Raw genomic sequence first — 20994 nt, 5'->3', positions numbered from 1 at the left:
AATTCCTCCATGCTAAGGTAAAGGTAAAGGGACACCTGACCATTAGGTCCAGTCGTGACCGACTCTGGGGTTGCGCGCTCATCTCGCATTATTGGCCGAGGGAGCCGGCGTATAGCTTCCAGGTCATGTGGCCAGCATGACAAAGCTGCTTCTGGCAAACCAGAGCAGCACACGGAAACACTGTTTACCTTCCCACTGTAGCGGTTCCTATTTATCTACTTGCATTTTGACGTGCTTTTGAACTGCTAGGTTGGCAGGAGCTGGGACCAAGCAATGGTCCCTGTGACGGGGTGAGCTCCCATTGCTTGGTCCCAGCTCCTGCCAACCTAGCAGTTCGAAGGGACCCAGGTGGCGCTGTGGTTAAACCACTGAGCCTAGGGCTTGCTGATCAGAAGGTCGGCGGTTCGAATCCTCCATGCTAATCTTCCAAAAACAAGAGTAACTCTTGAAAGCCTCATTATCACCTCACTCGCCACAGCAAGGAGAATCCATCAGTTACCCCCTTTCTCCAGCAGATGACACCCTCGAGCCTGCTCTGAAAAACATCCCAGAGCTGCACTCCTTTCCTCCTCGCTCAAGTCATGCTCCATAATAAGACAGGCAAGGGTAGCAGCCTCTTCCCCCTTCTTTCCCTAAACACTTTTCTTGCAGGGGTGGAACACCTTTCCACAGGCCTTTCTGATGGCCAGTATCCCCCCCACAAAATTAGGCCACATCTTAATACAGTATAGTATCATTCTGGGAGCATTGTACAGGGGAGAGGGGCTGATGCCAGCAGGGGCTGCCTCTGCAATCCACAATGCCTTTGAAATAACATGGCATGTAGTGATTTGGTGTTGTTCCAAGGGAGCGTTGTAAGTTGTGGGAGAATGGAAACAAGGAGTTCCACTGCCACTGCCAAAAGTATGGTTAAGGAAAGGTGGGGAGGGGTGGGGTGGGGGGCAGGGATTTCTGTCCCCTCTGTTTTTATTCCAAGTCAGTCTCCACCCCAAAACTTTTGATAATTTAGCTTCTCCCAAAAAAACTCTGAATTTCACTCCCTCTGCCATCTGAAAATTAAATTCTCACTTAAGAACTTCTGCCTCTACATGGAGATAATGTCAACTGCAGAAAACACAATAATTTGAAATGGGCCTAAGAGGGTGGAGGCCAAGAATGTAACCATTATTATTATTATTATTATTATTATTATTATTATTATTATTAGCATTTCACCCTGTGTGCAAGTAGAGACAGCCTCAAGCAGACACAATATTGACAACCTAAATGTGGCTTTCACAGAATGCAAAGACATTTTAAAGATATATATATATATATATATATCTGAAAGGTGCTATTTATACTGGACCCCAGTTTTACTGGGCAACTACCTCTCCTGAGGAGGGTAGAAAAAATATCTCCAAGAGTGCACTTCAGGCTATACTGAGGCTGTACTTGGGGGCCAGTACTTAGGGGCCAGTCGCTAGGCTACCTCTCCAATTCTCTTGACAGAATCACAGATTTGTAGCATTGGAAGGGACCCCGAGAGTCATCTAGTCCAACCCTCTGCAATCTTGAGCCCAACGTGGGGCTCAAACCCACAACCTTGAGATTAAGAGTCCCGTGTTCTACGGACTAAGCTTTAAAACACAGACCTGTGCCTAAAAATGCAGAGCAAAGGTAAGTGTGGACGAGCCCTCAGTCTGAGTTTTCCACTTATTGGAGCAACATTCAAGCCTGCCCTGTCTGGAGTCCAGTTGGAGCTCTCCAGGGTGCTGCCCACATTCCTTGTCTGCCTTTTATTTTTACTTCGCATGACCCTGCTTACCCTAGGCTACTGAAAATGCAGACATGGGACATGGGCTTGCTGTGTACAATAAAAATGTTCTGAAAACGGTGGGCAAGCACACACTTAAGATTTGCAGCCCTCAGAACAATGGGTGTTATAGCTTCTAATTTATAATTGTGGAAAGGGGAGACCAATAGATCGCTTCTGGAGCAAAGCATTTCAAGCCATACAACTGATTTGTGTGCAGCAAGAGGGTATATTGAATGCAGCACAGAGCAGTGAGCCAGAACTTGCTATCTGAACGAAGGAAAAGATGCTGAAAATTTTCAGGTTGTTTTTTTTTTTTTAAGGAGAAGGAGAACTGGCAGGAAAATGGAAATTTGGGATAGAGTGTGGAACCATTGAAGACTCCCAAAAGTAGGAGGCCTGTAGGACTGACAGAACCACTAAAGCCGGAACCATCTTGCCTACAAGTCAAAGACATAACTATTAACCAGAGGATTAGTGGTTGAGGCCACCCAGGGACAGCTGTGGAAAGGATTCCTGCACTGAAGGGGGTTGGACTAGATGACCCTCGGGGTCCCTTCCAACTACAATTCTGTGATTCTATGGCTCAGCAGCCTGCTTAGCATAAGGCTAGGGAAGAGAGGAATGGAGTGGTTTCCATTTGGGAATTGTTTGGCTTCTAGAGGGTTATCAAAAACAACTACATACTTGTGACACAAGACTCTGCTGTAATTGTTCTGGGATTCCAACTGGATTCCACACCACCAAGTTGTGCATTGCATTGACCTGAAGCCAATGAACAGAGAACTAAAATACAGCAATCGTCCACTACTAACCATTCATTGGGTTGTATGGGATATATCCATAGCTGCCAAGTTTTCCCTTTTCTCGCGAGGAAGCCTATTCAGCATAAGGGAAAATCCCTTTAAAAAAGGGATAACTTGGCAGCTATGGATATATCCCAAGCCAAGGGCATCTTGGGGTTTTATGTAAAGAATGCATTCTGGCTTATAGAAATGGCCACAGAGTCAATCTATTTTACCACTTTGGCAACTCAGGAAGACCTTCTGTGGAAATCCAGCTGCTCCCTCATTATTCTCTCATAGACAATCCTTTGTAAATATTTTCATTTTAAAAGGCCTTGACTGTGTAATTTCTGCTGCTGTTTAAAAAGCAGCTGGCTTGATTGCCATTTCAGATTGCATTGTTTTCTTAACCTATATTGTTCATAATATGTGGCTTTGTGATTGTTGCATTGCATTTTCATTGATGAAAGCCACATACCGTAGGCACCGGCCCTTCTCCAGATGTGATCCAGCAGCACATACTGAATCAAGAGATCCAGGCCAGCCTTTGAGAATCTGGTGCCCTCAGATGTTTTGGATTACAACTCCCAGCAACACCTAACCCTAGCGTAAGTGTAAATTAAGAGGAAAAAGCAGAGGTGGGGACCCTTTGAGCCTCCAGTTGTTGCTGGAGTATAACGGCCATCATCCCTGGCTATTGGCCATTCTGGCCGAAGCTGATGGAAGTTTGAGAATCAGACAGGAATAATTCAGTGACACAGGTGGAAGGCATAAACTGAGGGAACCACAAACACGAAGTGACTCTGCACAAAAGCAAAGGGAGAGAGCAAGGTAGAGTTCAGCAGGTTTGATTAGGAAGAAAGAGGTTTTTTTAAGATAATGCTTGACACTGTGTTGGCAGCAAGCACTTGTAATAGTGACTGGCGTTCTCTCCATAGTGAACTAGATTAGGTAGAATATCATACTACTAATTTAAGATCTCATCGTAGCAAGAACTGGAGATTCCTCCTACAATTCTTTAGCAAATAGCCCTAACAATTCTGGTAACTATTATACAAGTATGCAGATGTTGACCATCAGGTTTATTTGTGTAATTAGATGTGTAAAAACCTTTTGACAGAGTCCTTCACCAAAGGCTCCTGAGCAATCTTAGCAGTCATGATAAGAAGATTGTTCGTCTTATGGCTTAGTAAGAAAGCAGAGAGTAGGAAGAAATGGAAAAGTCTTGCAGTAATAGGACCAGTGGTCGGGGAAGATGGGAATTGTAGTCCAAAACATCTGGAGGGCCGAAGTTTGGGGATGCCTGGTTTATTTGCTCATCAGTGATCTGTTAAAAAGGAACGTTGAATTGGCCAGGTGTTGGAATGACACCAAATTATTAAGGATGGTGAAAAGCCCATCAGACTGCAAATAGCTATAAAGGGTTCTCTCTAATCTAGATGAATGGACAAACAAGGTTCAACATAACGGTAAAGTGATGCACATATCTTCAAATATGCACCAAAAGGGTCAAAGCTGGTGGTGCCTAACCAGGAATATGATCTTAGGATCATGGTGAATAATTCAATGAAAACTTAAATTAGCATGCAACAGCTGTGAAAAAAGGCAAATTATATGCTAGGGATCATGAGGAAAGGGACTGAATGTGCCCCTATACACTTGTGGAATAAAGTTCTTACTTTTTCTTTTTTAAAAAAAATAGAATTTGTGCACCATTTTCCTAGTTACTGAAAAGCAATTAATGATTTGATAACAACAACAAAAACGGCTCTCCCTGCCCCATCTCAAAACAGCTACCAAAGTGCTGGAAATACTACACCCCAATAAAATACTACAACATGATGAAACTGACCGACAGCAGATTCCAGACAGAGAAAAGCAAGAACGTTGTCGTAATTAATGGCTGCACGTAATTAATGGCTGGAGTTTCCTGGCACCAGATGTGGTGACAGCCATGTGCTTTAATGGCTTTAAAAGGAGATCAGTTGGGGTGAGCTGACTAGTGCAATTGTCTCACTTGGTTGGAGCGGTGGTTGGAGCCAGTGCGAAAGGCTGCGTGGTCACATTTCCTGCCTTATTTGCCCCCAACGACTTCCTTCCTTGCCCCCCTCTCCACCCTCCTGCTGAAGCAAAATAGTTTTGCCCAGTTCTCTCATTTTTTTGTTTTTAAATTGAACTGTTACCACAAGCATCGGCACTAGCGTGCATACGTGACGTTGAGAGCAGAAACAATAGTGAGAGCAAGGAGAAAGGACTGGATATATGTACGGGAGGAAGAGGCCTGCCGGTCTGTCTGATCACACACACATTAGTCCCAGTTGTTGTTGTTTAGTCGTTTAGTCGTGTCCGACTCTTCGTGACCCCATGGACCATAGCACGCCAGGCACTCCTGTCTTCTACTGCCTCCCGCAGTTTGGTCAAACTCATGTTCGTAGCTTCGAGAACACTGTCCAACCATCTTGTCCTCTGACGTCCCCTTCTCCTAGTGCCCTCAATCTTTCCCAACATCAGGTAGTGGGGCATTACATAAGTGCAGTCTCAACCACGCAGCTCAAGGCCATGTTGCCACCAGCATCTCCTCACTGCCTGCCTGCCTTCCCTCCCTCGACTGCTTGCTGGCTTTCAGCCTCCAGACCCGACAAGCCAGCACCCAACACGTTCAATTCAGCCCTGGGGAGCAGTGAAGAGGCAGGCGTGATCCCTGCTGGAGCATTTTGATCCCTCAAATTTGCACATGCCTGGTTAGGCTCATCTAAATAAAAATGTTTTTAGCAGGCACCGAAAAGAGTACAGTGCCTGCCTCACACCCAAAGTGTGGGTGCTGCTAGAGTAGAATATCAATTTATTGCAAATGTGGAATGGGTATAATGTGGCACTTGGAAGAGTGCCCGTCCACAGAGCAAAGTGGTCAAATGGGCCTATATGAGGGAAGCTGATCTCACAGGTACACTGGTCCCCCCAAGTTGTTAAGGGCTTTATATATTATTAGTAACACATTGGACTTGGCCCAGAAGCAAACTGGCCACCAGGGCACAAGTGTTACATGCCAATAAGGTCTCCATCCTGTCTGCAGTCGTACTGCAGCATCCTGCACTAACTGCGGACAATTTGGACTTCAGTGTTGACATACAAATTCCATTTGGATGGTACAAGGCAGACCTTTTTTATGCTCGCTGTCAATTGTTTTTAAAAAAAATTACAGTGGTGCCTCGCTTAATGAATGCCCTGCTTAACGAAATTCCCACTTAACGAAAGGATTTTTTGAGCGGAAGTTGCCTCGCTAGACGAATTCGTTTTATGAAAAATTCGTCTAGCAAATCGCGGTTTCCCATAGGAATGCATTGAAATTCAATTAATGCGTTCCTATGGGCAAAAAAAAAAAAATTCAAAAAAATCCAATGCATTCCTATGGGATTCGCTAGACGAATTTTTCATTATAAGACCCGTGGAACGAATTAAATTTGTCTAGCGAGGCACCACTGTATTAAAAAAACAGACATCAGAGAACAACAAACAAACATACCCAAAAATAGACATACAAAAAAGAAAAAGAAACGTACACTGTACATAAATAAAAACCAATACCGTCTAATATGCACTCATGTGACTTCCCCACCACCACCACTCGACATCTTATTAACCTTGCGACTTTTAAATATGATTCCTTATATGTCCAATATATCTATTTCGTCTGACCTACTTTACAAACTTAGTCTATGCATATCAACATTTTATCCTCAGAACAGTGTTTTTTCATATAGTCCCCAAAGCACTGCCATTCCTTCCTTAATTTCAGATTTGTCTGATGTCTTATGGCTGCTGTTAACCTCACCAGTTTTATAAATTCACATAGTTTACTTATCCATTCATCTTTTTTTGGGATAACAACTCCTTTCCAATTTTAGCAAGTAATAATCTGGCTGCGGCTGTGGCATACAAAAATAGCCTTTTCCTATCCTGTGGGATGTCTTTCCCCAAAATACCTAATAAATATGCCTCTGGTTTCTTTTCAATAGAAGTTTTTTAGCTCTTCATGAATACACACCCAGTGTTTTTTTCTCACAGCCCCACCATACATGCATCATTGTCCCCTCACTGTTATTACATTTCTAACATAGATTGATTTTGGCAAGTTTGGAAGATATCAAATACCACCTGTAGAACATTTTCATTATACTGTATTCTCTTTAATAGTGTAACAGGCAGTAAAGCTAATGTCTGACCTCCAAAGCCTTTCCCACTGTTCCATATATATTGTGTGGCCGATATCTTGCGCCCATTTGACCATAACTTCTTTTAGTTCCTCATCTTTTAGATCCCTTTTCAATAAAAGGTCATAAGTTTTGAATATTAATATCTTATTATTTTAATAATACTTTTTGTAATTTAGATTCTTCTCTCCCAAACCCTTTTTTTTGGTCTGAATTAAATACATTATTTAATTGATGATATTGAAGCCAGCCGATGAGGTAATGTCTTATCTCCTCAAATGTTTTGAGCTTCAGTTGTCCCTGATCTTCTTTTAATAATTGACTATAATTTGCGCAATTACTTTCTTTATTTAATTTTTTTAATTGCAAATGCCTCTAGCGGGGACAGCCACCATGGCGTTTTTGGTTCTAATAATTGTTGATATCTGGTCCACACCTTGTATAGAGCATTCCTTACTATATGGTTAGTAAATCCTCTGTGAACTTTCACCTTGTTGTAGCCGAGGTAGGCATGCCACCCATATCTGTTATTAACACTCTCCAGATCATACCAAGATGGCCGCCGGGCATGCGTAGAAGCAACTTCCGATGCCGCTCTGCCCGATTTCCGGTTGCCCACACATGGGAAGAGCGGCACCCAAAATGGAGGCTCCCTGGCAGGTAGGAAATCCGGGGGATTTCTGGGATTTTTCTCCATTCGGGAGAACAGCGGGAAACTGATTAAAATCTGGGGGTTTCCCATGAGAAACAAGATACTTGGCAGCTAAGCTCCAGATCTAATATATCTGTGTTCTCTAGAGATATCATTTCGATCAATTATAACATTGCCATCTTTTTAACTGTTTTAGAATGCCTTTTTCTCAAAAAAAAATGCAGATGTGTTTGTCACCTTGGACAACTTTAGGTGGAAGGGCACAATATAACACAATAAAACTTATTGCAGAAAGCTACACTTTCCAGAGTGGCTTAACAATCAGTGCCTTTTCACAGGGGACTCTGAGAATCATTTCTGTGAGGGGAATCGGGGCCTCCTAACCACTGTCAGCACCCTTAATAAACTACAGCTCTTTTGGGGAAGTCATGACAGTTTGAAGTGGTATCATAGAGTTTTAATATTTGCTGTGAATTTGGCCTCAGTCTGGTTCCTTGTGCATAACCCTGGTTTGTCTTTGCATGCCTGTCTTGCCCTGCCATTGCCTAGCAATCTTGTGTGTGAGGTCTTGTACACTGTAGGCTTGTGTCCTAACCATGGCCTACACCTGCCAGACTAGGACAGCAACTGCTGTGCTAAGAAGACTGAAACTTTTCTACTAAGCTCAGTTGGGAAACTAAGTACAAGGCCTCAGATGCTTCTACCACATGAATATTTCCATGTTTGCCGTGGAGTAACATCAAGCTAGCAACAGAAGAGTCAGTAACACATATTTTCATTTTGCCACCGCTATTGAGTCTTCAGAGAGAACCTGAAATATCAGTACAGTATTCTTGGAAATCAATATTAAGCCTAACGCTACTGTCCACTTTATGTGAGGTTAATGGCTTAATGCTAAGTCAATAACATTAGCCTTGTTTCATTCCCTATCAGAAAACCAATTGTGGCAAAATCCTGTCACTTGGTTCTATGAATGACTCTGTTGGGAAGTGAATATTTACAGTACTGCACAACAATAGCTGAGCCCACACAATGGTCAAGTTCAAGCAACAACTCAAGGATTATGAAGCCAGGAACAAGCACTGGGACTAAACACTTCCCCCCTTGCATTGTGTATGAGCTTCGGCAATGAAGATTCTTTCTTGGGTTCAGTCAGTGTTTCCCCAGTACATTCAAAACAGGGAATTCTGGCTTAATACTAGTTAAAGAATCAGAAAAAATAGGAATGATGACCTGTCAGGAGCCACTGTGCTGATGCCATGTGTGGTTCAGGACACCACAGTCAAAGAACCTTAGGATGGCTAACTCACAACCACCAAAGTTCAGGAAAATTAGCTTGCAACTCAGGACATAGTTATGGCAACAGGCAATGATGGGCAGAGTGTGATGTACAAGAAAACAGGCCTCAGATTAGTTTGCCCTGAGTGCTCACTGGAAGGACAGATCCTGAAGCTGAGGCTCCAATACTTTGGCCACTTCATGAGAAGAGAAGACTCCCTGGAAAAGACCCTGATGTTGGGAAAGATTGAGGGCACAAGGAGAAGGGGACAACAGAGGACGAGATGGTTGGGCAGTGTTCTCGAAGCTACGAACATGAGTCTGACCAAATTGCGGGAGGCAGTGGAAGACAGGAGTGCCTGGCATGCTCTGGTCCATGGGGTCACGAAGAGTTGGACATGACTAAATGACTAAACAACAACAACAACAACAGGCACTTTGTTACAGACATTGCTTTTTTCAATAGAAAACAAGGTGCCGGTACTCACCATGAAGTTGTTACAGTACAGTAGTTTGAAAATGTGGGGGGGAGGAAGGTTCCCTTGAGTACCCCCAGGAAAAAAACCCACTGGTTACAGAGCTGGATAAGTGAAGGTGGCAGAGGTGGTGGCTGGATTCCATTACACAGAATTGGTCTTCAATGTCATTCATTTCTGCAAATGAAGGGAAAGCGGGGCAGTGATACCTCCTTACTCAGCTGACCTGTATGGATTAGTTGAGGGCTGTGTATGCATGCACATGAGCTTAAGTGTGTGTGAGCATTGGGAGACAACACCTAATGCTGCTATGCAGCCCCTGGAGAGTTGACCAATGGAAACGATGCCTTTTGAGGAACGGCTTAGGGAGCTGGGTATGTTTAGCCTGGAGAAGAGAAGGTTAAGGGGTGATATGATAGCCATGTTCAAATATATAAAAGGATGTCATATAGAGGAGGGAGAAAGGTTTTCTGCTGCTCCAGAGAAGCAGACATGGAGCAATGGATTCAAACTACAAGAAAGAAGATTCCACCTAAACATTAGGAAGAACTTCCTGACAGTAAGAGCTGTTCAACAGTGGAATTTGCTACAAAGGAGTGTGGTGCAGTCTCCTTCTTTGGAGGTATTTAAGCAGAGGCTTGACAGGCATATGTCAAGACTGCTTTGATGGTGTTTCCTGCTTGGCAGGGGGTTGGACTGGATGGCCCTTGTGGTCTCTTCCAACTCTATGATTCTATGATTCTATGAATATGGCCCTCAGGCCAAGAAAAGGTTAGCTACCCCTGGGGTAAATGGTTGGGACAGAGAGACAATAATCATAATCAGGAAACATATACTTTCTAAGTATAATATACTGTATGTTTCTGCATTCAAACAGTGTGCATTCGTGTTGCCTTTTCTAGATAGTAACAATCGCTACAATAAAAGCCAATTCAAAGTTTTGTTTGTTCAGGACAGAACATTAAATAATGGCATCACTAGCCTGACGTGGGCAACCCTAAGATGTGGCCAAGCAGCACCAAAAGAAGAGGCTGTGTGGCACAAACCGTGGGGATGACATAATGTGTGGGGACAAGATGGGGACCACTCACCTAGGTGCCTTCCATTTAAGCCATCTGCAGAGCCAAATATCTCAGCACAAGCTCTATGCCAAACATTCAAACAAGCTGTTTCACTTGGAGTGCAGCTGGCATGCAGCACAGTTGACTTCACGGGCTGCACTCGCCTTGCCCAGGGTGTTATCTGCTCCCGGATACATGGACACACATCTATAGGATAGGCAGGCTCACAGTGGACCAACACAAACTTTAAAGTGAACAAAGCTTAGTCTGTGGGGCTTATACTTTATTGGTTAATCATTACCAAGGTTTGAAAAGAAATTGAATTCTGCCTTCTTTTGGCAGGGTACCAATCGCTAAAAGGATAACTGTGTATACCATGATCATTTACTCTCTGAAGCAGGATTGGCTTTGGTCCCATCATCTCTTTTGTGGACTAGATCTGATAGGTTGTTAAATCAAAGGAATTAATATTTCATCACCTGTTTTCGCTTGAAGGTCTGATTGGATGACTGACCTTTTCTTCTTTCTGCCCCATCAAAAACCCTTCCAACAGGGGTTTACGTCTTGCCTAATGAGGTGTATTGTCAGTGTCACTGAACCATGATAGCCTTTTTATGAACTGTTCACTGAACAGCATCTTTCTGGACTGCAGGCCATCTTGCAAATCGCCATATGGTCCTCTTGGAAGTTTCATTTCAATGATAAAACCCCCAGGAACCAGGGCTGTAATGACATTCCCCCACCCACCAATGCTACTTCACGTCCTTCTGATTTAAGAGCCCAACACTACTCCCCTGGATTGCAGCACCTTTGGTGATCTCAAGTAATTTTACTTTTGGCTGTATCGTATCAAATCCATTCTGCTACTTCTTTAAAGGTATTTGTGATTTTTTTATATATCATGAGTAGATTGGAGCTGTTGTTCCTATTCCCCCGAAGAGGAAAAGTTTTGTCCACTCACAACTCAAGGAAATGCATTAGAATGGGAGTCTTTCTTTAAAAGACTTAAATACTTCTTGCATGCCCCTCCCAAACCACTCTTTAGCACTGAATCAGAGCAAATGGCAATTTGGATTTTCTTTGGACTGTAGCTTTGCTCCAATTTAGTTTTAAATTTAAAGAGCGGGTTTTCCCCGGGAAAGGAGCAGGGCAAGAGGAAAACCACTTGGACTCATGCGTTCTAAATGCGGGACAAGCAGAAGTGTATACAAGCCCTGAAATGCAGGATGTTCAAGCACAAAGCACCAAAACACCTTAAATACTAGCAGCATAAGAAAAATCTGCTGGATCAGGCCAATGGCTCATCTAGCCTAGCATCCGCTTCTCACAGTAGTCAACTAGATGTCAACCTGATGAAGAATGGTAGAGGGAATACCGGTATAAACTAAGCCTCGCTCCTGTGATTAAAGAACAGATATGGAGAACTGTGGGGTCCAGTATTTTTTAATCCAGGTGTTTTTTGCCAACCTGGTGCTCTCTAGATGTTTTGGACCACAACCCTCATTAGCCCCAGCTAGCATGGCTCTCTTGGATTGGGCTGAAGGAAACTTTAGTCCAAAACAGCTGGGAGGCACCAGGTTGATGAAAGCTGCCAAGATAAAAAAAAAACCCAAACAATTGAGAATAGGTTACTCTTTTGCTTCCTCACTCTTTTTCTTTTGTTGGGGTAGAGCATCAAAGGGAGGGGGGAATCCTCACTCTGATAAAGCTGGAAGCCCTGTATGAAACTCCCATCAGGATGCCTCAGACACTTGGTTGCAGATGTAGAGTTCGGCAACTCAACTCCCACTCCAGTAACCACAGATGGCAACATTTGCAATGACCTGCAAAGATGTATTACGCACAAGTCAGTTAATCTTTGGCAATTCAGTGTAGTTAAGACAGCAAGCTTAGATTAAGTGGTTTTCTTTTAATGAAAAAAGACCGAATGCTTTCATTTTCCTACATGTCCCAGTCCAGATGCAGTTTCAAAACCTATCAAGCAATTGACTTGTTACTAAGAATGCTAAACATATTAGGATTAATCCGTTCCCTTCGCTGCCTTTTGCAGTCCTCAACTCCTTGAAAGCATAGCTGCCAAGTTTTCCCTTTTCTCGCGAGGAAGCCTATTCAACATAAGGGAATTTCCCTTAAAAAAAGGGAGAACTTGGCAGCTATGCTTGAAAGTCGGTTAACGTTTGGAGTCCCACTGTACATATAACCTTTGTTTTCTACACAAAGCCGTTTGAATTTTTTACTTTCAGATGCTGGGTAGAAAAGTTGTTCAATCTTGCAAACACAAACAGAAACTTAAAACCCACCCAACCCTACAATCCTCTAGTAATTCTGTGGTTCCACTAGTTCTCGTGTTTTAAAAAAAGTGCAATGACAGTAACAAAACAAAAAAGTACTCGCAGAGAAGCAGCCGTCGCCGACTGCAAACAAAGGGAGCTGAGCCGTGGGCTGGGTGTCATGTTACTCAACCATCTCTTTAAATCGCATGATACTCGCCACCGCCTTCTCTCCTCTCCCTCTCTAACTCCCCCCTCCCCAATTTTCTAAACACAACAGTGACGGACAAGCCACACTATCCAATGGCAAGGAGAAGGACACTTTTGGCGCCTTGCCACACTTCGCCTTTCACCCAATAAGCGGCCGGGGGAGGCGGTCCGACGCCCTGGGTAGAATGGAGCGTCTACCAATGGCAAGAGTGTTATTGCAGAGAAATAGTATTATGTTAATCGATGTTTTGCTCGAACTCACTCGGTGAGAGCTTTAAAAAGCGAGGCAGCCCCAGGCAGGCTCCTAGAAGCGGAGCGAGGCGCGGAAGGTGGGCAGGTTAAGGCGGAGGGGATCGGGGTGCGCGCAGGTTATTCCGGGCCCCTGGCGAAGGGAGGCGGCGAAAGCCCAGCCCTGCACTCCGGGGTTGTGATTTGGATTTGCAAAGGCGATCGGACCCGCTACCTCGTCGGGCGGAGAAGGAACCTGCCCGCTCCCTCTTACTACTACTACTACTACTACTACTACTAGGCGCCGCCACCATCATGTCTAACGTGCACCTCTCGAGCGCCTCGGCTCTGGAGCGCCTGGCGGCTCGGCGGACTTTCCCGCTGCACGCTCGCACCGGGGTGTGCAGGAACCTCTTTGGCCCCGTGGATCACGACGAGCTGAACCGGGACCTGAAGAGCAAGCTGCGGGAGATCTGCGAGGACGGCCAGAAGCGCTGGGACTACAACTTCCAGAGCGAGACGCCGCTGGGCGGCCCGGGCAGGCTGGAGTGGGAAGAGATGGACGGAGGCGCCGTGCCCGCTTTCTACCGGGAGACGCTGCAGGTCGGCAAGTGCCGCTTCCCGGTACTGGTGATCCGCTCCAAAGCGCCTCCGCCTTCGCCGGGAAGCACAGAGGCGCCTCCGGAGGCAGAGCCCCAGGGGACGGGGTTGCCCTCGGCCCCCTCCCCGGGCAAGACGGCCCCCTTGGAAAGCACTAGGTCGGCGGGCGAGGAGCGCCTCAACCAGGAGAACCGGGCCGCTCAGCTCCACAGCTACTCAGGGATTATAATCAAGCCTGTCCCGTGCGCCGCGGCGGCGCTGAAAAGGGCGTCGTCGGCCAGTGTAGCGCACATCACAGGTAAGCAGCGCCGCCGTCGGATTGGGTTGCACTTGTGCCTGTTTTTTTTTGGGGGGGGGGTTGCTCCAACTCCCCCCCCGGCCCAAGTTATGGGGGCGCCCCCACTTTTTCTCATCTGCGCGGTGTCTTAAAACGTTGCCCGGAGGCGCTGCCTCTGCTTAAAATTCCGCGCAGGTACCCGGGGGTTGGTGGAGCGGGGAAGGAAAATGCTTACGCAGCACATCGCGCTCGCCAGGCGGCGGCGGCTGCCTCCCCTTTGCGACGTAAACAAACCCGAGCAGCTGCGGCGCCCCCCGCTCGCCGACAGGGGGAGCCCAGAGCCAGGCGCTCCGTGGCGGCGCCCAGGCGGGCGAGCCAAGCAGGGCGGGTCCCTAGTGTGCAACGCGATTGTTTTTCTCCCGTTCCTGACCGAGGGTGGGGTGTGTCCCTTTCGAACTCGAAGCTCTTGGCTCGAGTGACACCCCCCCCCCCAAAAATAACACACACGCACAGAATTCCTGTTAATTCCTCCCCTCTTTCTCCTGGGTCTGATCCGCAGATTTCTTCGCCAAGCGGAAAAGAGTCGTAGACTCGAAATTGCCCGGGGATCATCCCAGCGCCTTGCCAGCTTCGGTCTCTGCTGTGCCCGCCGAGCAGACCCCCCGGAAAAGGCTCCGATGAACGAGGTGAGCGAGCGGTGGGTGTACGTCAAGATCGGCTACTTTTTAATACTTAGAAACGGGTGCAAGTTTTTTTGGGGGTGCGGAGGGAGGGAGGTTTCGTTCGGCCTTGGGAAGCAGCTCGCACCTGGTCCGCCCTCCCTCTCGGAGAGGGGTGACCTCTCGTGCGTGACTGGTCATTTGCAGAACACTTGGGGCTGCTGGCAAAACTTGGCGGGGATTGCGAGGGAATGGGAAGGTAGCGGAGCATTGCAAAAGGAGCCTCTCTTGACTGGTCAGTTGGGTGTGTTCCCCATTCTTCTCCCCCGGGCCCCCGATCTGGAGTAACTTCCTGATGGTCAGATATTGCATGGGGCTTGCTTGCTTTTTTTCTTTATTTTTTAGCCATTCCGCCCCCCTCCTCCACCGCTTTTGCTGACTCATCAGTTGCTCCTCGGAGGAGGGGAGAGCGGGGCGGGGGCGGGCGGGGGAGTCTCTTTGTATCGGCCAACAACTCCGTCCAGTTGCGACGTCGCCCGGGAGTCCTCTGTGCAAGTTCGTGCTAAGTATGCGCTTGCTCTTCTCTTGCAGATTTTGCACTACAACACCGAAGTGATTGTTTCCTTGGAAACACAAGAGCTTGAGAGGCCCTTCCTCCTCCACACGTTAAAAGGGACTGGCAAGACAGAGAGACCCAGAGCAGGGAGGAAGAATCCCCTGGTTGTGCGTGTGTGCGTTTTTCTTCTTCCCTGTTTTGTTTTTTCGTTCCTCCTCTTCTACTCGTGCCCCAGAAGGAATTGCTTGTACCTCCATGTAGCAAAAGTGGCCCGACTACAAGCCACCTGACGGAGCAGTGTTAATTTACAACTGTGCAATGTATTATGTTTTATATATATTAAAAATGTATTATGCCTAATGTGAGTACACTGGCCAGAAGTGTAAAAGCTTTAAAGTCATTTATATAAATGTTTAATCTCTGCTGATCTCTCAGTGCAAAACAAACAAAAAAATGTATATTTGTAAAAAAACAAAAACAAAAAAACAACTTAAGAGTTATACTAACTTATATTTTCTATTTATGTCAAAAAAGCGGATAACTTTGGTTGACACCCAGTAGTCTGTTTTGTGTGTTTGGTTTTTGTTTTTCTTATTTGGTTAAGCCAAAGGGCACTATATATTTGCTTTTTTGTTATTTACAAAAATGTAAATTTATTTTTATAGTGGGTTTTTTTGCATTCACAAAATGTAGCTATGAATCAAAATTACTTTAGTTATTACTTGAAAATAAATCTGATACAATGGTTCCTGAGCCGGTCTGTACCACTGCCACTGCAAATTTATGCCACAATGTTAAAATAAAAAGGAATCAAATGTTGATAAGCCGCCTTGGTGTTTATAGCTTTTATTCTTATCACTCTGTGATTGGAACCCCCACCTCAGTGCACACAATTTTATTTTCTTTGGCTTCTTAAAATTCAGTGTAACATCACTGTTAATATTATGCAATAACGGTCATTGGTTCCTTATGTAAGAGCAGGATTGTCAGCCTCTGTGTACTTTGAGAGCACACCTGATGGATAGACTGGCATTAAAGTTGAGCATAAGAAAGTTTGGCTGCAGACATTGTACTGCACAAAAACCACACTCAAGGCAATTTGAGCCCTTTTCCATTGTCTCTCCCACACCCAGTGGGTACGTATCTTTGGCCCCTACCACACTGTTTCAGACCCACTGCCTGTCTACACCTTGGGATGGGAGATTTGAAGCAGGGAGCCTACTCGCATGGCCTATTTTTTTTTTCCACCACCACCTACCGGTAACATCAGAAGGTGTCATTATTAGCCTTATTAACTAGTGCAAGGAAAACATAAGCCATAAAACACAAGCATCCTTAAGTCACATTCAAATAAAAGTCACATTCAAATTTTCTGCCGTGAATGTCCCAGTACCACCAGTCTGGTATGGTTCACACTGGAGAGACGATCTATTCACCTGTTCATGCAAAACACAAATTTGCTGTATCACATTGACTACCAAAAAAAGTCCAGCACTGAATGTGAACTGCTAGCTGTGCCTTTCAAATTGTGATTTGCATAAAACTGACAAGTGATATTTTTCAAGGTACAGAGATACATCCATACATAATTTCACTTGTATGCTGCCTTTCCATAGTTAAAAAATTACAAATATAACAAAAGTCACAAACAATAAAACCTCGGAAGTACACAACTAAACTGAACAATTTCCCCATATAAAAGATCTTATGAGTAAAAAGAACTGTTAAGATATATAATAAATTTTGAAAAATGCAAAAATAAAATTGTTAAAAGATTAAAATAAAAATACAAAAAAATAATTCTCAATAACAGTGACAACAACAAAAACCCTAAACAGTACCCCAACACTGTAGTTACTGCATGGATGATGCGTACGGTATTACCTTTAATCCTACCTGCATCTTGAAACACAGATGTGCCATGCCTCCCTCTAGACATGATTATTGCCTGATTATTGGCAATGATGGCTGTGAGCTGGGGATCAAAGCAGCATCTAGAGGGTCATAGTTTTCCTAGCCATGCTTTGGAAGGAAGTATAATTTCATTTCAGTAGCACTGGCTTATACCTTATATTTAAGACTAGAGGTGCAAAGCTTCATGAAGCTAAACTGCTCAGCTGCAAAGGCACAGCATGACTGCAATTAATTCATTCCATAGGTGCCTCCTGAGGAACAGTGGGAAAGGGAGCAGCAAGTTAGAATACACTGTGAAATGCAGGGTGGTGGGCTGAAAGCCTGTTGGCTCTTTATAAGCTTGTAAAGGTGTACTCTAGGTGTTGTGTGTGTATTGGAGGCACATTGTTTTTGTCAATAGAAAAGCCATGAGGAAGGAATTTTGTATCGCCTTCATGTCTTTAAAAGGTATGTGTGAAGTGTAAACTGCCCTGTGATCTTCAAATGAAGGGTGGTATAGAAATTTAGTAACAATAACATTTGTTTTTAGGTGGGAGTCGAGAAATCAGTGTTAGTTTTGCATAAGATCTGACATCATCTTTTGAATGTATTTACTTCAAAAGAACCCCCATTCATTTCTACGAAAGCAAATGTGGTGATTGTAGCCCAAATGGGAAAAAAATATTGTAAGTATGGCTCAATGGGACATCTGCCATAATTCTGTACTCCAGCTCATGTCCAGCGATTGTGCACCCCATTGTTAAGATGTACCCATAAAACACAGTGCCCAATACAGCCTAGAAGCAATTGTGTTGATGTAACAAACACCTGCTTTCAGCAATGTGCATTGTAAGAGGTCCATGAGCCTGTAAGAGATGATTGGCTCCATCTCTTCTCTTGAGCTTAAAATGGCAAACGGGCACCCATCAGTATGCTACAAAAAGTATCACACTGTATGATGTCATTCCAAGTTTAGGACACCATTGTTGAGAGAAGTGTTTTGAATCAATGAACTCAGTAAATATTTTGCCAATGATCACAACAAAATGTGGGTTGCATTTCAGAGGGGTACTCCACATATTGTGATCCGGCCACCATCAATAAGACATAAAAAGATGTAATGGAAGGACCTCAACAACCAGTACCCTGTTTCAGTCTCTTTCTCTGCAGCCTCCAGTTCCCCTGACGTGTGCCATGCCTTGGCACACCCCTCATACACTACTGCAAAGATTTGAACTTGCCGATTAAATCTCCTAGTGACCCGTTATTTATGGATCATTGGCACGATAAACCACAGTGGCTCTTCTGCTATGTCAATGCACTCAGGGAGCCCTTAATCCTTAACTCAATAGCTGAGAGCCATCCTGGTCTTGTCCACAATAGCATATATCTTTACAAAATATTGCATCTGTTGTGCATGCTTCCAAAGGCCTTCCCAGCATAGCCATAAATTTTCCAGAATGTCAAAATCCTGGCCTTTAATTAAATGTGCCTTATCTCTCACTTACTCACTCACACATACAATATAGCCAGAAAGATTAAGGCTGTGAGCCTAAGGGACTTCAAAATAAGTGCCAAGGAAACCAATGGGACTTATTAAGTAAAAATTTATAGTATTCTTATTTACATGAACCATTTATTTCAATGGAACTTTACCTTTACATAAAATTGCAATCAAAAGTTTCCCCCATAACTTACTGAAGTCCAATTAAATAAAAAAATTCCTTCCAGTATTTTTATTATTATTATTTTTGTTTCGACTACGGCAGACCAACACTGCTACCTACCTGTAACTAGAACTATGAAGTCCAATTGCAACCCAAACTCAGAAGTAAACAGATACTATTACTATTTATTGAATATGTTAGACGTTTTATCTTGCAACCCAAAGCAACTTACAACCAAACAGATGGACAAATAAGGGGGCAGGGAACCCACATAGATATATTAAAACCAAGAGGTTAATTAAAAACATCCCACCCAGTTCTAAAAGGCCATAGTTACTTAAAGATCAGTGTCACCTAGAGGCCAGGTAAGCTTCCTTAGAGAGAACATTCAACAAATGGGGGGCCAGCAAAGAAAAAGCCCATTCTTGTGTTGCCACCCTCCAGACCTCTCATGAAGGGGGCCTCAGATGGTGATTGCAGGGTCTGGGTTGGTTCATTTGGGGAGAGGCGTTCCTTGAGGTATTGCGATCTTGAGCCATTTAAGGCTTTATAGGTCAAAAACAGCACTTTAATTTACTTTCCATAGTGTTTAGGATCAGCTAGCTTACTTGGGAATGAGCCTTTTATATGCAGTAGATGGTCCCTAAATTCAGTTGCAGGTACTCATAAAGAAAATAGGATGAAACCACTGAGATTTGCTCAAGTATAGGTCCATGTTTGGAAGCTTCAAAATAAGCCAGCATGCTAGCCTGCAGCAGCAAAACAAAGCCGGTATTTTAAAGACGAACAGATTCCTTAAGCTTTGGTGAACTAGAGTTCACTTCTGATGGGGGGATTGGAAAGACTATTTTCCATACAAAACAAAATCATGATGTCATGTTCAGTACCCAGATTATATCAACCTGTTAAAACTGATCACTGTTCAATGGTGCAGGTTGTAGTAGCAGCAAGCTGGACTAGATGGCCCTCAGGGTCCCTTCAAACTCTATGATTCTATTCTAAGCTCCCGTCAGCAGTAGTGCCTGTCCCTAAACAGGGATTTCTCAGGCGGTGAAACCCCATTTACTTACTGCGGAGTGTGCAGAGGCTTGCAATCCTGTGCACGGTTATCACAGAGTAAGTGTGAGTAAATATGCCTAGTATTGGGTTGTAGGCGTGCAACTTTACTTACTCAGGTTAACCCATTAAAAAGAATCCAACTCGATGGTCCTGCGGCGGCTCCTCCCTCCTTAGATGGCCACGTGTGTTATTTCACTTGCTTCAAAATGTGGTAAGCAACCAGCCCTACTAACTTCCCGCCCAGCCCTACTGCACTTCTGAGCCAAATTCCTGGCCTGACGGCACCGTCGATCCAACCCCAATTCGTGGGGCTTCCGAGTAAACAGGTCTAGAATTTAGGATCGCGCCATAAACGGGAAGATCTGGATTCTAGTAGCTTGAGCAAAGGAGATTGATTCTAAGGGAGAATTGGAGATTGATTCTAAGGGAAGCCTGTTAATCCGTCTCCCCAAGTTACCCGTCGAACAATAGGTAATTAGGAGCGGTAAAGTGAAACTGATCTGGAGTCTTTTGTGTGTGTGTGGACGAATATCTTCGGGGCTTTACGGTAACTTCTGCGTCTCGTTTACACGCCCCCGCCCCCGCCCCCCGTTACGCAGCGCTCTAATATTCATAAGTGGCACAGGAGTGACCCTGGTTACTCCGCCCCTTCGGAGCCCGGCGCTCTCTCGACCGCCTTCGCCCCGCCCTTCCTCCCGCCCCGCAGCTCCGAGTTCGGCGGAGTTTCTTTGATCTCGGGGCGCGCTTCCCGCTCAAAGAGGGCGCTTCCTTGCAAGTCAGTGGCACCCAAATGCAGGGAACCTCCTTCCCAGTAAAAGGGCGCTCAGAGAAAGGGGCTATTCGGAGCGGGGCCTGCTCCCGCCTGCTCCCCCCCCCGCCAAGTTACTTTTAACTATAGCTGTCAAGTTTTCCCTTTTCTCGCGAGGAAGCCTATTCAACATAAGGGAATTTCCCTTTACAAAAGGGAGAACTTGACAGCTATGTTTTAACTTATGGAGTCGCGTGAAAATAGTCGTCGTAAAGCGGCCTTTGGCGGCTGCAAGGGCTCCAGGGGAGGGGACCAAAGGCTGGAAATGCGCTATCGGAGCGTGTGTGTGTGTGTGTGTGTGTGTGTGTGTGTGTGTGTGTGTGTGTGTGTGTGTTTTGAAACTCCGGGAGCCGCCATTCCGGATTTGCACACAACGTGGAAGAAGCGGTCCTTCCAGGGACCACTCGCTTCCTTTCAATGGATGCTTGCTAGGACCTGAGTGTAGCGGGAAATGAAGCGGTGGGGGGGACGGCCACAGCGTTGAGGATGCAGAAGGAGATTCCGTGTGC

The 20994-nt window shown here is 45.0% G+C and overlaps 2 protein-coding genes across 4 annotated transcripts in view; one reads left to right on the top strand and one right to left on the bottom strand.

Annotated features, from left to right (window-relative positions):
• SLC67A1 (solute carrier family 67 member 1) overlaps positions 1-19921 on the bottom strand; it is a 101848-nt gene extending 81927 nt beyond the window's left edge. Inside the window, exon 1 of one of the 3 annotated variants that reach the window (XM_088666429.1) lies at positions 19790-19921. The gene's annotated coding sequence lies outside the window, so the exon portion shown is untranslated. Of the gene's footprint in view, positions 1-9209; positions 9350-10288; positions 10424-19789 lie in introns of those variants that run through there. The other 2 variants (XM_060276191.2, XM_088666425.1) reach the window with 2 other exon arrangements.
• On the top strand, positions 12999-15882 carry CDKN1C (cyclin dependent kinase inhibitor 1C). The gene is made up of 3 exons (XM_035120955.3): positions 12999-13864; positions 14403-14529; positions 15094-15882. Exons 1-2 carry the CDS (start codon positions 13282-13284, stop codon positions 14522-14524), a joined length of 705 nt encoding a protein of 234 aa, XP_034976846.2. The 5' UTR covers positions 12999-13281; the 3' UTR covers positions 14525-14529; positions 15094-15882.
• Positions 19922-20994: the final 1073 nt, after the last annotated feature.

This window comes from Zootoca vivipara, chromosome 1, assembly GCF_965207765.1.
Source record: "Zootoca vivipara chromosome 1, rZooViv2.hap1.1, whole genome shotgun sequence".
Classification (NCBI taxonomy): Eukaryota; Metazoa; Chordata; class Lepidosauria; order Squamata; family Lacertidae; genus Zootoca; species Zootoca vivipara.
Note: the sequence above shows the minus strand (reverse complement) of the source record. Positions and strands in the feature narration are given on the sequence as shown.